Below are 18,390 nucleotides of genomic sequence, written 5' to 3'. Positions count from 1 at the left end.
AGAGTATTTTTATCTAACCATTTTATCAAGCAAATTAAAGTACCATCGACGATCCTGATAATAATAATAATAATAGCGGTTCAGCGTTAATTAGGCCGTAGGCCTGTCGCCGATTCTTAACATTACAGAACATTCCCAGCATTTTGCGGTCTCGAACTCGCAACTCACTGCTACAATTCTGCTGTGCTTAACCGCCCGGCCTCCTTGCCGATTCTGACCAGAAACTGGCGCACAGAGCTGGGATCGAACCCGCGCCTCTCTGCGACAATCTTGGTACTCTGAGTCTGAACTTTAACCACTGGGCCACCCTGCCCTCACCCTGCCTTTTTCTGATGAACTGACGTCGTGGGCCGGAAAAGTAGTCACTTGTAAGTAGCGTGCCTGCAGCTCTCAGCCTCTCACAGTCTCACAGACTCACTCAAAAAGTCAGACTGACTCAGTCTGACATAGTGACAAAGCAGAGAGTTTTTTAGACTCTCCTTCAAGTTCATTTTTGAGTCCTATAAGTAGTAGACCAATAAAGTATCATGGATACCAGCATTATCATACTTAAGAAATTGGTTTAAATGTTGAGTTTTGGGGAAATTAATAATGAACTGATTCCAAAAAAGCTCTGGTTTGCCACTATGATGACTGAGTCTGACTGCTGAAATATAGGTCTTTAGGGCTCAAACTTACACTGTCTTACATAGTGGCAAACCAGTGATTTTTTAGAATCAGTTCATTTTTAATTTCCTCATTTACTCAAAATTTTAACCAATTTCTTATACTATATGATAATTCTGGTATCCAAGATACTTTACTGGTCTACTTATAGGTAGGACTCTAAAATGAACTTGAGGAAGAGTCTAAAAAACTCTCTGCTTTACCACTATAGTATAGTCTATGGGCCACGGCCCACTGTTATTAGTGGGTAATTACGTAATGAGCTTCCAGAGCGGACAGCAAAGGCAGATTGAAAACTTTTCAATCTGCCTTTGCTGTACTCAACATGTAAGTTATGTAAAATATTATGTAATGTTATGCAAGAGTACTAGTATGGATTATGGAATATATCTACTTGGCGAGCAGCGACTGAATTTTTCGAGCCGTGGTTTTATGGATTTGCCAGCCATGAGTGGAAGTTGAAAATTTTATGAAATGACATGTTTGCGAACTGCGAAGTGCAAACCGCGATTTTTTAATCAAACAAAAATTTATGACATTCGAGCCGCGAGATTTCATACCTACTGAAATTATATGATATTAGAGCCGCGAGATTTCATACCTACTGAAATTATATGATATTAGAGCCGCGATATTTCAGACAAAAATAGGACTTTTCCAGACTAGCAAGAGTAAATGTTTTTCTTTTTTGTCCATTAAGAAAACGTGGATTTTTAACATTTTTTTTATTTCATTATTTTTAGTTTTGTAAAAACCAGAAAAACGTGGTTTTTAAAAATATTTTTTATATTTATTTATTTTATACTTTTTAGTTAGCAATTTTAGCAATTCAAATCAATTTCCAGGGTTGGCAAGAGTGTATGTTCGAGAAAAACTAAATTCCAAATCGTGAATTTTTAGTGTATTTTTTATTTAAATTTTTTTTTGCAAAAAAAAAAAATTTTGTTCAAAATTATCATTTCTGATGATCAAATCTTGAATTGTTAGGCAGCATAAGCATGCATGCCAAATTTCTACTTACTGGGATGTTTAGAAGTGTTCTAAATTAAGGTTTGAATTTTTGATGACAGACACACGAATCAAAGTCGAGAAAAACGTGGTAAAAATGCGCTAACAAACATGGCTTTGGGGCGCTCTTTAAATGCACCATTCTTTGACCTATAAAATGAGACTAAAAACCAGAAAAGTAAAAAATTTCTGATTTTTGACCAACATGCTCCCCTTCAAATAATTGTTCATGGGGGAACAAATAGAAAATTTTATACCAAATTGTGTTGTTTATGCATTCATCCTCTTCATATTTTAAAAAATAATTACAATTATCTCTTCTTAATCATTTAACTTTTAAGTACGGTACTTATATTTAATGCTAGAAGAATAATTCAGAAATGTTTGTGGGTAGCAATAAATGAATAATAAATAGTTGAACCAGCATATATTGAGAAAATGGTTGAAATAGGTAGTTGCATGCTTTACTAACATCAGGGTGCTGTATTTTATCCTTCCTGATGACAGTTGAAATAAAAAGTTAACATAATTTGTCCTAATGTCTGCATATTGAAAATAATTAGCCAGGATAGCATTCCAAATTTCAATTTATGATGGGAGTTATTTGACTGGTTCATAGTTAAGAAATCCATTGACAACTATGGTGGCCATGTGCCTTGATGCATAGTCTTAACAATAGGCTAGGAAGCATCAAATATTGATTTAAATTGATTAAAACATGGAGTATGATTTGTATTTCTTGTGTTAATTTGCTTTTCTGATGAGCAGAGTGCATTTTCAGTGAATAGATACTGTCTAAGTTTATAGTGAGTAAGTCATAAATTGAGCCATGGAGCTTCCATGTTACACTCTACTACAAGGTCCTTCTGACTCAGAGCTGCCCTCAGAAATGCTGCTGCGGCAAAACCTTGGTATGGAATTATTTATTTTAAATATTTCATGCATTTTTATCCATTTGAGAAACTTGATGTGGGAAAAAGTTTTACTTTTTAATAACAGGATATATTTGTGGTAATATCTTGATTATTAGGATCTTGATTGTAAAATTTAAGGGAAGGATTTTCCTAATTAGTTAAACTAATTATATACTTTTTCAGAACATGGAGATGTCAATGTCAAAATTGATGCTCTTAAGAAGACCATTCAGCTGATACTGTCAGGGGAGAAACTTCCAGGAATTCTGATGACTGTCATAAGGTTTGTTTTTGTAACATTCTAATGTTGTAGAGTGAGAACCTTGAAGCAGGGAAGTTTTTGTTAATGTAATTTTCCTTCATCATCCAAGAATACACATTTTCAAGTACAGAAACTGTACCTATTACAAGATTATTTTGTTAATGGCTATATAGTAGGTATATCACAAAATAATGTTTCCTGCCACTTTGTAAAGGCTTTCATAATGGAACTTTGCCTTAAAAACTTTCTTCAGAAGGGGAGTCTTTATGAAGCGGTTCCTTCATAATGCAGGCATATTTCCTCATTGAAATTAATGAAAAGAACTTAGATTTAGGTATGTCGAGTCTTCTTAAAAATTGCCTATTTCACTTGTATATACTGTACCTACTTGTACAAAAAAATATTTTTTATTTGAAGTTTCTAAGTAATTATGTTTCTTTGAAGTAATTATTTCTTAATATTAGTAAGATGGTCTAGTTGCAGTAGAACTTTAGGCTTGGTGACCTCATTATGAGTGTACTGCATTTCAATGTTGAAAAATTTTACTCAGGCTTTGACATTTAATAATCTGTTGTGAAGTTTTAGTAAGCAATTAAAGCTGTTGACAGTGCCAAATGTAGTTTCAGGTCCTAGTTCAATTCTAAATAGCACATCACTTTATTTTATTACTTTACTAGGTACTCTAGTTACTTTATTTATAGTCAAAATTTGATTGTAATTTGCTCTTTTTAAAGTGATAATTTAGAGTTACACTCTTTGTATTAAAAGGTCTCAAGTTACTTTATTTTTAGTCTGAATTGGATTGTAAATTTCTCAAATTAAAGGATACCTATATATAGTTCCGTTATATATAGTTATAGGATATATAGAGTTATGGTAGTCTGAATTACCTTGCTTCATAGATGTTGCTATTTGGCCATTTATTCTTATAGCCATGGTTTCTTGTCTAAGTCAAACTGCCTGCAAAGATTAACGAATAATACTACATATTAAGTAAAAAAGTCTCCTTTAGGCTATAACACATTTCATTATTGCACATAAATGTGCATTAGACTTGTCAGTAAACTGTACGGTTCTTATGGTACAGTACTGTATGAATGTATGGTCCAACAGCAAAAATAGTCAGAATTATTTTTCCAACACACTGGCAGACATATCAATGTTATAAGTCATGGAGAATCTGTAGTCAGAATGGTTAGGTTTTACTAAGTAATATTTAAGACAGCCACAAGATAAGAATTTCTTAAGATATAAGCCTTATCTAAGTTTTCAAGTTTGAAATTGAGTCTTGGCACGGCCTAAATTAGTTTTTAAAGTAAGAATTGCATATAACTATGGAAAAGCTGTTCCAACACTTTCAACTATGTAGAGCTCAGACCTCACTTCTGGATGGACTTGCCTGCTTATGTGAATACAATGTTGTCATTCTGAATTGCAATTCTTTCAATTCACATGTTGTCATTGTTAATTTTCCAGAGAAGGATCATTGAGTAAGGTAATGTTTACTGTATGCATATTATTTGATACATCATGCACCCATTATAATAAAATAATGTTACATATAGAGTAAGCTTTATGTATGTGTTTTATTTCCATAGCTTGTTGTGTGCAGGTTTGTAATGCCGCTCGAAGATCACACCATCAAGAAACTATTGTTGGTCTTCTGGGAGATCGTTCCTAAGACAACACCTGAGGGCAAGCTACTGCAGGAGATGATCCTCATCTGTGATGCTTACCGGAAGGTTAGCGTTCCCAGAAGTTATAGTTTTTTTTAGTTTATTTCCCCTTCTTTTGCTTGCTTTTTTCAGATTGTGCTATTGATGCGTTACTCTGAACTTTGTCTACCACCTGAAAGTCTGCTTGACCACCTACGTACTAGTACGCACGTTTATGCTTTCATGTCTGAAGGATATTGCCTCGATTATTTTTGGATGGCTGCTCATGGTTTTATAAGTACAGTAGTTTTGCTTCCCATAGGCCCAGAATTTGCTGTAATCCTTCCTCAGAGCCTGCAGCTAAGTTTTTCCTGGAGCTATTGCCTCCAGCTTTTCACCATGGTTCAATCCTTAACTTCATCCATCGGAATATGAAGAAGGAACTTCATCCAACTGCCTCAGATTTGCCTGCAGTGCTTGCACATTTCCTTACTTTCTTTGTGCTCTCCCACTCGCCTGGACCTCTGTTGTACCAGCTCTTCGTTCCTAAGCCTAATGTGTTCGGTTGCTTGTTCTGAAGTTATGGTCCTTAAAGAGCTACTCCTTGAAACGTGCTTGCTACTACATACAATTCACTTCTAGAAAAGATGTACGGGCTTGCCATGTATAGATCTGTTTAAACTTTTTTTCCTTTTTAGTGGCCGCAATTACTACTCTTTAATTTCCTTCTAGGACATGTGTAAAGTATTAAAAAGTTCTTGCATTTCTTTCCTGATTCTGTAAGTGTATCAAATATTGAATTGTTTCGTAGTTGTTGTAGTCCAGCTTCCATTTCGTTGCAGCTTCAAGTTGAATTGATTTGTATTTTTTCTAAAGTTGAGTTTGCTGATTCTGTACTGAGTTATCAAAAAAATTTTCCCGAGTTCTTATGGCTAGTTCTTGTAGAATATATATCTATAATTCAACTTCTTTTCAACGTGACGAATATTGGTTCAAGTTTTATTACTTGCTCTGTTCTAGAATTTCCGCATTGAAGTACCTAAATCTTTTCTATCTTAGTTGAATTTTTTCTATGTATTAAAACGAGGCACTAATTGTAAGATTTATTATTTTTCTTCAATTGCAAATGCTTTTGCTACTCATTTGATTTTGCATCTCCTCGTTATTATGCATTAAGTAAGGTAATTAAAAAATGTGCAACTAAACTAAACTCAAGACTTGCCCAATTAGTTGGTGTCCATCAGTGGTCCATCGCCGCGTGCCACTAGTAGTTGTTTGTGTAATTAGTGCCTTACTTGAGTGCACTGTTTGAATTTAATGGTAGGTCCCTGTGACCAGCTGGGTGGCCTCTTGCAGTAGTGCCCCAGTGTTGCCCCGGATTATCTCGAATCGGGCTGTAAATATTTACAACACAATACTTCTCAAGTAAATTATTTGTAAAATTATTGTGATGTCAATGTGTTTGTGTAATACCTGAATGGTCTGCTCAATCACTTGCACACTACTAGTAGTATATGCACAGTACTGTTCGAAAGTACAGTTGTACGAAAACATTTGTAACTCAGTACATTTACCCTAAGATTAGATATACAGTTACATCCAAGGAAGTAATTTTGCTTGTATTCAATAATTAGCGTATTTAGTTTCGAGACGTTTTCAAACTTCATTTTTCTGCATTATATAGTAAAAAAAACATAAATAAGATTGTCAGCTCTATCAATTCTTAACAATTTTTCTGGCCATAGCTCAATAGCATTCCAATGTTTATCTGCCTTGTGAAGAAAAGCACAACGCGTACAAAATGCCCTGACATTAGCAAATGAATGCTCGAGAAGGTATGTTTATCATCTAATTACTTTTTATTTCTGCCCGTAGTCGGAATAATCTAATCAAAACTCGTAAAGTTTTCTAATATAAATATTGTTAGAAGCAGGACACGGGCTATGCAACCTTCCTTTTTCCCGCATTTTCTCATTTATGGAAAAAATGCACTATTGTGCGCGCCATGTCCGTCTATCTGTCCGTCCGTCCGTGACCTCACGTTTTCGTCGACGAGAAAATGCGCTCTCTGTCACTCACTGCAGTAGTACTGAGTTATATTTTTTGTTTGAGGTGCTTGAGGTAACTTGGATACTGAACGCCTACATGACAGCCGCTGCATGGAGTAGACTACCGCAACACCGTCTGATCGCTGTTCAATAATCCTGGCCAGTTCCTCAGTCTTAGGTTCTTTCTAACTTATGTACTCGGGTTACCAACTCTAATGATTATATATACGGGCGACTGTATGGTTACTTTCAAACGAATCAAATTTCTGAGACCTCAAGAAGAAAGTCGGACAAGTCGGACATTCTTATATTGAGACTAGCATGTCATCAATGCCTGAGTGAAAAGGTATTTATTTTTTTTGCTCAGGACCCTCGCGCCTCCTTTGTTTGGTCATATGTTTACCCATGCTCCTGAATAATTTGCCGTAAAAAAAGTGTCGAGTTGACTTGTAGCTTTTCAAAAGAAATATTCTTACTTTATTTTAATATTCATTTTTTGACAAAAATTTATGCGTGACACCAAAGAAGCATCGTTTACGCGCCCTGTCTGTGAGCTTTCTGGGATTGTGCAACACAAAAACTTCATGTCCGTATATGTCTGTCATAGTTACCTTTCATACTGTGTTCCTTTTCTTGTTATAGCTGACTCTTAGGGTAGGTAAACCTTAAAATTACTTCTATTTTCATTTGCGGCACCTCGTGAAATCGGCAGTTCCATCTTCATGCTACTGACAGGCTTAGCTTGTCTCAACTTTGGGAAAGATTTCACCGGCAACGCGGAAGCTGCGAGATGACGCCTCGTTTTCCATTGAAGACGCCATGCTCACTTGCCTAGAACGCTCAGGTTCAGTCGAGCAGCTCTCTTGTATTTTACAACTATAGAGTAGAGCTCCATCTAGCCCACTTGCTCGATCTTCTTCATTACGCTGAGCATCTCTACTTCCTTTGCTTTCCCATTTGACTCCTTGGTCTCCCAATTGTTGGAAAGTCCCGTAAAAGTGGGTGCTTCTTTGTCTCGTCATTTCGCCCTCCTCACTCCTGTTCTTACACCCCGTCTTACATGATCCTCAACCACATCGTTTGTGTACGTGGATGCCGGGGAACAGCAGTAATTGCAGCCGTCACATGCTGCGGGTTCTGTTTTTGGGGGTACAGCTTTGGGAATTCCAGCCATCATTCCGGCTGGAATGCTAAATCGTCATTACATCCGCTGGATTATTCTTATATACTCGAAATATTTAAATAACCTACACCTTAACTATTATTTATCTTAACTTTGGACTACTTTGAATGCCCTTAAATTTCATTTAGGTTTTGTTTTTCAGGATTTATCTCATCCAAATGAATTCATCCGTGGGTCGACGCTGCGCTTCTTGTGTAAGCTGAAGGAGCCTGAGTTGCTTGAGCCGCTCATGCCTACTATACGCACGTGCCTCGAGCACCGCCACTCTTACGTCAGGCGCAACGCCGTCCTCGCTATCTTCACCATCTACAAGTGAGCGCCATGTCGGCAGTGTAGCGGCATCTGTCTTCTGGTGACGTTCTATCTTCCGTCTATGTTGTTCTTTGTGGTAATTTTAATCATTATAATCACATTTGAGTTCTTAAGAAGCGATCTCTTTTAATTTTTGAGGATATTTATGGACGTGGAACGGATTGAGGTTCGCGGGACTCAAAATGTGACTTGAATTTATTTCAACACAAATTTTATGATTAAACTCGCCGCTTTTGACTGGTACTTAGTCAGAATGCTATTTAATCAATCACCAACTAGAAATCATTCTATTTTAACCGTTTATATTTTAAGTGAGCCATATATTAGATGTTATTGAAAGGTTTATTCAGAAATTGTCAACTAAAATTAATTTTTTATAAGCATTTATTGTTTATACCTACCTTTCGCTCACTGGAATAAAAGAACTTTTAATTATTTTATGAAACTGTCTGCTTCTACATTTATGGTTTGAGTTTAAAACATTCTCTATTGATAGAAGAACTAAAACAAATTTTGGTAACAAGCTCGGATTCTAAAAAGAATATTTCTTCTTTTAAATTCCAACTATTATGATTGCTTTTTCAAGCATTCAATTTATGTTCTTGTGAAGTAAGGTCCTAGTAATTTTTCACCTGCTGTGCTCCCCTGTCTTTGCCGTGGATGGTTTGTGGTCTGCATTGACTGGTAGGAGCTTCATTGTAAGATATTCCCGAGTAGATCCCAATTGGCTCAACCCGCTGGTACCGACGGCGGCACGAGGATGCGGTGGAGGGTTGTAGCTTAGGCTGCTATCCGCGATCAGAACCTCGCATACCTAATCGTCACAGAGAGTAAAACTAACGGCTAGGAGGTAATCACGGCCTTATAGATCCTTATTATTTACAAGGTTGCAATTCTGCTTCAGTCGAATAAGAGATGTTAGTGATAGGGTATTTAGAAGTTCACTCTCTCACTCACGGAGATGCCAGGCCGCCGAATAGTCTTACATAAAATATGTTTTTCTTCATTGAACTTTCTGTTTTTGCGCTTAGCTGACCCTAGGATCCTTTTCTCCCAGTAAAGAAAAAAATGCATAACTAATATGATTTTGTGTTTTCTTGTGCTGTAAAAGCTACATTCTCGAGTTTAAAAGTCATATTTGTTTGTACCTTGCAGGAACTTTGAGTTCCTGATCCCTGACGCCCCAGAGCTGATCAGCAACTTCTTGGAGGGCGAGCAAGACATGTCGTGCAAGCGCAACGCCTTCATGATGCTCATACACGCGGACCAGGAGCGCGCGCTGTCCTACCTCGCCACGTGCATCGACCAAGTCAACAGCTTCGGCGACATCCTCCAGCTCGTCATTGTTGAGCTCATCTATAAGGTGAGATCTTCACCTCTCTCAACTGTGTTGTTGACATGCAGCCTTGACCAAGTTAACACCTTCGGTTGTCGTTGTTGTTGATTGCGACCGTCACGCACGCCGAGGGGGAGGCTCTGGTGGTGGGCGGGGGGCCNGGTGACATCCTCCAGCTCGTCATTGTTGAGCTCATCTATAAGGTGAGATCTTCAACACTCTCAACTGTGTTGTTGACATGCAGCCTTGACCAAGTCAACAGCTTCGGCGACATCCTGCAGTTCGGCATTGTTGAGCTCATCTATAAGGTGAGATCTTCACCTCTCTCAGCTATGGTGTTGACATGCAGCCTTGAGTCCGTGTTACAGTTGAGTTTGTAATGTAAATCTAGTAATCTGTTAGTAAATTTTGATTCGTGGGACACGAGGGAATAGCCGCAAGCAAGATGCGAGATGCATCAATTCTGGAAATTAAATCTTCACTTACTTCCTACGGAAGAACAATGACATTTATATCTGTATCAGATTGCTGACTGCCATCAATATAACCTATATATGATGAGAACAATTCTCGGAAAGGCGTTTGCATCTATGCAATCACACTTTTTTAACAATTTAAATGTTGCTGATGATGAGACATAGACAATCTGGTGCATCACACAAACTGAACTTTTTGGGAGAGACGTACTTGGGTATATGACAACTCAATTTTCATCATTAATTTGAAGTTTTCATGGACTTTATACACTAGTTCATGTCAAATCATTGTATTGATCATCGTTGGCAAATTACTAGGATTGGACGATTGTTTATGTCTCCGTGATCATCGTTGTTTAATTCTTTGATTATCCAGACAAAACTCGATTGTCTCCTCCTCCACTTCTAAGCTCTAAAGTTTTCCTTAACTGGGTTCAAATACAGCGTTAGTTAACGTTTGCGGCTGAGCAGCAAATACATTTATTCGATGTGATGTCGTTCAGGTGTGCCACGCGAACCCCGGTGAGCGGTCGCGCTTCATCCGCTGCATCTACAACTTGCTGAACTCCAGCAGCCCTGCCGTCAGATACGAGGCTGCTGGCACACTGCTCACTCTGTCCTCCGCCCCTACTGCTATTAAGGTATATATATTCCCTCATTCAGTGTCTTGCCATCCTTTCATGTCTGAGAATTCCAAGTGCTCATAAAATTCCAACGAGAAATATTTGAAACCCTGCCGTGTGGCATGAAAGGCACTGAAACCGAATGGTTTATACATTTTTCAAATTATTAATTTGCACATATCCAAATATTGAATTTGGAGGTATCGTGGATGTGATGCAACATGCCTCTCAAGGCGGTAGTGTAGATAACATTCTCATTGTGTGCACAGCAATATTTCTATCGAACAAGTGTGTACATGCTACAGGCGGCCGCAAACTGCTACATCGAGCTGATTGTGAAGGAGAGCGACAACAACGTTAAGCTTATCGTACTGGACCGCCTGCTGGCGCTGCGGGATGTCGCCAGTCAGGAGAAGATCCTCCAGGAGCTCGCCATGGACGTCCTTCGTATCCTGGCCACGCCTGATCTTGAGGTCCTGGGCGGCGCAGCTTGCAGTCTATCGGCCTTATGCCACTTCAAGCCGCACGTCATTCAAAATATTTTGTCAAAGATTGTGCACTCTTGCTATGAATCCTTGAATCAATAAGCCTTGTTGCCAGTCTAGAATGCATTTAGAACGAAATTTATACTGGCCTCGTTATCCCCTGGACGAACTTAGAACGTGTTTCTTAATCTGTTCGATCCACTTCAAAACTAGAAGTTTTTTTACGTTTTCTCTGACTGGCGTCAAATTATTTAGTGAAATATCTTGGCTGCTAATCTTTATATATTGTTTGCTTCTAAATTACAAAAATGCAATAAATTATTTCTTGAATTCCGTGAATTAAATTGCTAAAATGGAAAAGTGATTATTGGTTTTGAGCTGCTGTTTACAGTAGATTGGATTGTTCTGATGAAATACGATGGTTAATTTTGATGTTACTTTCAGGGCAGCTTTACCACACAACCAGGAAGATCACCACGTAGATTTTGACAGGGAATAATTGATCCTAGCAAAGTTGTTTATTCTGTTTTACTGTGCAGGTACGGCGCAAGACCCTAAACTTGGGAGTAGAACTTGTTACCGGGCGCACAGTAGGCGAGATGGTGGAGGTACTGAAGAAAGAAGTAGGGAAGACGCACAACACAGGGGAACACGAGGATACGGGCAAGTACAGACAGTTACTGGTGCGCACTCTACACTCCATCAGCATCAAGTTCCCTGAGGTGGCGGCCACCATCATCCCTGTGCTCATGGAGTTCCTTTCGGACACCAACGAATTAGCAGCTACGGACGTACTTGTGTTCGTGAGGGAGGCCATTCAGCGCTTCCCAGAGCTGCGAATGCAGATTATCGAGCGTCTCTTGAGTGCCATGCCCACGATCCGCTTTGTGACAGTGCACCGTCACACGCTTTGGATACTTGGAGAGTACGCGAGTACTGTGGATGAAATTACTGGAGTTGTTAGTTCAATTCGCAGCAGCCTTGGTGAGCTGCCAATTGTTGAGTCAGAAATGCGAAAAGCTGCTGGTGAAGAAGTTGCCAATGAGGAAGAAAAAATGCAGCAGCAAGTGCCAACCCAGCATCGTGTCACAGCTGATGGCACTTATGCCACTCAATTTGCATTCTCTGCTCCCGGCAGCAAGGGAACACCAACAGTTGATGATCGTTCTCCGCTAAGGAATTATCTGATGTTGGGCAACTTCTACCTTGGATCTGTTATCGCGAACACCCTTGCTAAGATGGTCTTTAGATATTTTCTTCTTGAAACTGATGCATTTGCCCAAAATAGGTTCGCAGGAGAAGCTATGCTCATCATGACTTCCATCGTTCATCTTGGCAAATCAGGACTCTCTCAGAAACCCATGACAGACGACGACTATGACCGCATCATGTTGTGTCTTCACGTTGTTTCCGAGCGGTCGTCGATCTTGTCCGAGATATTCACTGCCAAGTGTCGCGATGCCTTGTCTCACATGCTCACTGTTAAAACTGAGGAAGAGGAAGAAGCTAACAAAAAGAAGAAGTCCAAGGAAGGAGGAGATGGTGTCAATGAACATGTGGATGATCACATCAGCTTTTCTCACCTGATGAAATCGTCGCAACTCTCCACCACTGATGACATGTTTGACTTGGCTATGAGCAAAGCCGTGTCCGGCGTCAAGAAAGAAGTCATGGATCTTTCGACCAGCAAACTCAGTAAGGTAAGTTATTAACTCGTACCTCCCCGTGCTCTGGCAGATCTTGTAAAACTGCTCCAATCAACTGCAATAGAGCGGATCATTTACAAGGTTCACCATAGATACCAAAATTTTGGTCTTAATCATTACATAATGCTTTAATTTGCTTGTAGCCCTCATGTTTTTAGAATCTTTATTGATATACTCCCTTCGTTCCTAACCATCTCTAACGAGCACACATGTAAAACCTTATTTTAAATTAACTACCCTTTATATAATTTTTAGCAGTATAAATTATTGACATTTATTGTGCTCACCAATGTTCTGGAAAACTTTCTATTTGGTCAAATATATATTTAAATTTATCATTTTTTGGCTTTCAAGATCCACAGCATGAAAATTTTCATTTCTACTATTGCTCCGCCACTGTCGTGTCGTGAAGCTAGTTTTCTTCATGTCACGAAGTAGTTCTCAATAAACCGTTGTATTGAGCTCAACAGACGTGTTGTTGTAACGCAACTCGGCGCTAGCACAAGGTTTTTACTAGCAAAGTAGAAATCGTGCAAGCGCTAGAACAGCATATCTACTCTACAGTTAACGTTGTTACGCCCAACATCTATTTTGGTCAAATCAGGGCTTTTGAAAATTCTTTGGTGCTATATGTTCCATGCTCGCAATTATTTAACAATTGGCTAGTCGAAGCAATGAAGTGTAGTAAAAGGAATGCCTGACATAAATTTGACCTTTTATAAAATTTTATACGTCTATGTAGAAGTAACGACTGATGTTTGTAACGATATTCTTGGTAGACAACAATTGCTGAGTATTTTTCACGCTGCCCATTACGCGAACATTCATCTCTATTGCCTTGCTGTTTCAGGTGCATCAACTGACCGGGTTCAGCGACCCCGTGTATGCTGAGGCATACGTCAACATCAACCAGTACGACATCGTACTAGACGTGCTCATGGTCAACCAGACGAGCGATACGCTCCAGAACTGTACCCTCGAACTCGCCACCATGGGCGACCTTAAGCTCGTGGAGAAACCTCAGCCTCTGGTGCTGGCGCCCCATGACTTCTGTAACATAAAAGCCAATGTCAAGGTCACCTCGACTGAAAATGGTTTCATTTTCGGCAATATTGGTGAGCCACCGTTGTAACATTCTTGTGTAATAGTTCATCTATGCTCATGTGTACTGATGTGTATCATTAGTTGTTTATTTCAATTTATGTTCGTTCGTTGAGTTACTTTTGAGCTCATTTATTTTGTGTAAGGTTTGTTGTTGTCAGTGTTTTAATGTTAAACATCACATTTTAACTATCAAACACAATTTTTCCACTTGAAGCTATGTAAAAATAAAACCATTATAATGTTCCTTATTCGGACCCATGTGTGCATTCACTTGAAATAATCCATTTGAGTTGGAATGTGATGTAAGATAGACATGAAAATATTTTATGCAGTGTACCACAAGAAGAATGTTTTATGTAGTGTACGACATGAAGATTGTTTTATGTAGTGTACCACATGAATGTTTTATGTAGTGTACCACAAGGAGAATGTTTTATGCAGTGTACGACATCAAGGGCTCGACCAGTGACCGCAATGTGGTCATCCTCAACGATATCCACATCGACATCATGGACTACATTGTGCCCGCCACCTGCACTGATCTGGAGTTCCGGCAAATGTGGATGGAGTTCGAGTGGGAGAACAAGGTGAGTCTACTCAGGGCTGCTGCTCAGAACAAGGTGAGTCTACTGACTCTACTCAGGGCTGCTGCTCAGAACAAGGGGAGTCTGCTTAGTGTTGCTGCCCAGAACAAGGTGAGTCTACTCAGGGCTGCTGCTCAGAACAAGGAGAGTCTGCTTAGTGTTGCTGCTCAGAACAAGGAGAGTTTGCTTAGTGTTGCTGCTCAGAACAAGGGGAGTTTGCTTAGTGTTGCTGCTCAGAAGAAGGCAAGTCTGCTTAGTGTTGCTGCTCAGAACAAGGGGAGTCTTCTTAGTGTTGCTGCTCAGAACCAGATGACTCTGCTTAGTGTTGCTGCTCATAAGATGAGTCTGATGGTAAATCGGGAGGTTGCCTTCAAGATCCTTGCAAGTTTTTCGTCTTCTAGAAACAATCTCAATTAACTCCGGGGAAACCTTTTACTCATTTTCCGATGATACCATCGCCAAACGCATGCAAACATGACACTACATACTAACTTCATTTTAGTCGAACAGTAGCAGTAACTGTTTTAATCGCTGAACCGAGTGATGAAAAGCAAGCATTTGCAATGTCAACAAAAAACTGTGTGACCACCACCAGAATGGACCGAAAGGTCACATGAGTGTGACGTATCCGCACAACTGGCAAGAACTTAATCCTTCAGCGCGAAACACATCACGACTTTTTGAAATGGTAATAAGCCTACTACTCATATAATGTACCCTGTACCTTATTAAACAATTAGTTTTATTAGCCTTGACACTCTGTTCAAGTGCAATTTTTTTGTACATGTATTTCATTATGGATAAAGCATCTCGGTATTTCAGGTGACAGTAGCGACCCACATGACCGAGCTGAAGGGTTACCTTGACTACCTCTGCAAATCCACCAACATGAAGTGCCTGACACCTGCGCGTGCGCTTCAAGGCTTCGGTGATTATATGGCCGCTAACTTGTACGCGCGCTCCATCTTCGGCGAGGACGCGCTCGCCAACCTCAGCATCGAGACGCCGCTAAATTCCAAGGACAACTCTGTTGTGGGCCACATCCGCATCAGGGCCAAGAGCCAGGTGGGGGGCGCAGCTCGGGTCTTAGAATAGAATTATCGGCAGTGAAGAAATAGGCCCATGGCCTATTGCCGATTCCTGTACTTTTCGTGACTTGATTCCACAAGGAATCCGGTCGTCTGAACCCGATCTTTCCATAACTGATAATTGATTGAGATAGCTGCTGGACTTATTGCAAGGCTCGTACGGTGCTCGGCATTTCAAGACTGGACATATGCTCCTGCATAGCTTCGTCTAATCTGTTCTTGAAAGCGTTCATTCTGTCTTGAGCGTCAACGATGCTGTCTTGCTATTTTGTCCTTGGAAACTTTGTACGCCATCAATGCTGTTCGTATCTAAAAGCCGATATTTTTGCATGTTTCCGATACGAAGAGTTGAAAAAGATCTTCATCTATTTTTGTGACGCAAGTTGAGAGACATTAGTACCGTAATGACTTCAGTGATGCTTCGGCGGAAGAGATTCGTGTTTTTATATGAAAATAAGTTGGAATTTTGAAGGGATCGTAGTTAATATTAATTTTGCCATTTACTATGAAATGCTTCTAGAACATAAATTCGATGTAAATTAATTTCAAACATCGAGATATAGTGTGGACAGTAACATTTCTGAGTTCTGACATTAAGAGCTTCGGTTTAAAAGTGGCTCGTTTTTATTGAATAAAGCTAAATAACTTTGCCGGCTGGAACATGAAGTTGTGTGTGTAAATGTCAACTATATGTGATAAACTATTAAATAAAATTTGTTTATTGACGATTTCGTTCATAATACAAGAATTTGCTTGAAACATTTTGACTTTAGTTTTAATACCATGACTTACTTGTCAATTATTAATATTATTATTTTTTACTTGGAAATTCGGAAGACGAAAAACTGCAAATTACATATGCTGTTATTTTAATAGGCATAAAATTAAATTAGCTACAGTTTATGAAGTAAGTACTGTATATATTTTTTGTGTTCGAGCACGTGGAATTACTCAATAGCTTATTTTGAATTCTTATCGTTAGGACAACTGTTCACTTTGCTAGATTTTAACGAGCTTTTCACAGATGTTCTTTAATGCCTGTCATTGTTAACTCGCTTCAATTATTATTTCAGAACGCTTATTTATACTACTTTTGGATGGTGAATATTGCTATGGCAAGACGCTCTATTTTGATGCTATATACGTTGTCTGTGCAGGGCATGGCTGTCAGCCTGGGAGACAAGATCAACAAAGTGCAGAAGGCCACACTGAAGACCGCCACCGCCTGAACCACGAGTGCACGTATTCCTGGACACCCATAACTATTTTACGACGCCTAATATATCATATGGTTACGTACGCTAGCATCGTTGTTAATGAACTGCTTTTATGTTGAGTTGGGATAGAATGGGACCAGCTCTCTTTCTCTTGCTTTTGCTCTCCGAACTCTTTTTTTTCCTGCATTCCCAAAAACTTTTTTCTGTTTATTTGTTCTCATTAGAAAGAATTATTGCGCTCTGGAGGCATTGAAAGATTTCTCTACCATTTGCTTGTGGTGGTAACATACTTTATCATTTAAAACTAAAATTCCACGCCCTATTGATTTTATGCCATAGTGTGTCAGCTTTCAGTAAATGGTACTTGTTTCTCTTACGTAATTGGTAAATTCGTTCGCATATTCGATTTTTTATGCGTTATTGAAGTATGCCACCTGTTGGTATCAAACGGTAACGTTTTTGTCTTTGTATTCTTCCCTCCTTCACTGTTCCACATAAAGTTTCTTCACAAAGAAGGTGCGTCTAAACGATATTGCAAGTGTTGAGGTGGCAAATAGATATCGATTAGAAGAACATGCATTGATTTCTGACTTCTGAATGGCTGTTTAATTTTGAGAAAATTGTAACGTTTTGCGATTCTTTCTCGTTCTACTGCCGCAAAAATGTTATTCATTGGCATAAAAAATGATGGCTGCAGATAATAACTATTTGAAAATCGAAGAATCGTGCGCAGCTAAGGATTTTTCACATCAACCAGGAGTTGATTGAGATGAATGAAGTGTGCAACCGAAGAGAACGCTACCCATGTATTAATTTTTTAGTATTGTTTTGAAGTTTATTTTATATTCTTTTGGAATGTCCGTTGAAATAAAATAATGCATTATATATTTCCGGCATTTCTTAACCTGTTTTCAAATGAACTTGATAATTTCTTCGTTTTTGTTGAATGAGACGTGGATATCGTGCGAGTGAGTTGGGTTTGATTGAAGATTCTGCATTTGCAAACCCGTAGTTGGATGAACGATGGAGCTTCTGAATCTCACATTATCAGTTCACGTTCTCGCGATAGAACTATTGTATTTAGCCTGGGGTTACCAGTTCTAATCGACGTCAATCGAGTAACATGGATTGGAATTTTGTTAGGTTTATTTAGAAAGTTTGAGAAGTAGTTCTGAACGGGATTTGGGAATGTGAATCTATATGCCAGTGTAAGATCAACTAACAATGTTCGCTAAAAGTTTGATCATCACATAGGATTTGAAAATGCAGTTGATACCCGCGGAATATTGATAACTGGGCTGTGAGTTTCTATTCACTATATGGAAATTATCCCTACTTCCCGTTAGAAACCCCGTCTCAATATATGTATTCCTTGGGATATTGCAAGAGATAAATTCCAGCAGGCGTTCTTCGAAAGAAATATTAATTGAAGCTATTAAAAATGTAAGGATGAACAAGTGTTTTAAATACGCAAATATTCAAAATCCCGCGTGTAGATTATCTACAGAAGAAGATTCATGTATCATTATTTTTTAGTTTACATTGAAGAACGCCACCCGGACTGGGAAAAATTGGCTGAAACATTCAGATATCAGGCTGGTCATTAGAATATTTATTGCGAGCGTATAATGAGACTCCGACACTGAGGCTGTTCACCCATCACGGGATGCATGCCAGAGGCCAGCATTGCCCAATACCAGCATTTCTTTCATCCTCCTTTCCG

The 18,390-nt window shown here is 39.0% G+C and overlaps 1 protein-coding gene across 1 annotated transcript; it reads left to right on the top strand.

Annotated features, from left to right (window-relative positions):
* The first annotated feature begins 2,433 nt into the window (after positions 1–2,433).
* On the top strand, positions 2,434–17,524 carry LOC108675786 (coatomer subunit beta-like). Its single transcript, XM_018163818.2, has 12 exons — positions 2,434–2,585; positions 2,772–2,871; positions 4,463–4,592; positions 7,879–8,048; positions 9,204–9,411; positions 10,364–10,501; positions 10,789–10,956; positions 11,508–12,668; positions 13,525–13,789; positions 14,220–14,365; positions 15,185–15,427; positions 16,608–17,524. Exons 1-12 carry the CDS (start codon positions 2,504–2,506, stop codon positions 16,677–16,679), a joined length of 2,883 nt encoding a protein of 960 aa, XP_018019307.1. The 5' UTR covers positions 2,434–2,503; the 3' UTR covers positions 16,680–17,524.
* The last annotated feature ends 866 nt before the right edge of the window (positions 17,525–18,390 follow it).

This window comes from Hyalella azteca, unplaced genomic scaffold, assembly GCF_000764305.2.
Source record: "Hyalella azteca isolate HAZT.00-mixed unplaced genomic scaffold, Hazt_2.0.2 contig14626, whole genome shotgun sequence".
Lineage (NCBI taxonomy): Eukaryota > Metazoa > Arthropoda > Malacostraca > Amphipoda > Hyalellidae > Hyalella > Hyalella azteca.
The sequence above is the reverse complement of the archived record's forward strand: the minus strand, read 5'-3'. Positions and strand labels throughout refer to the sequence as shown.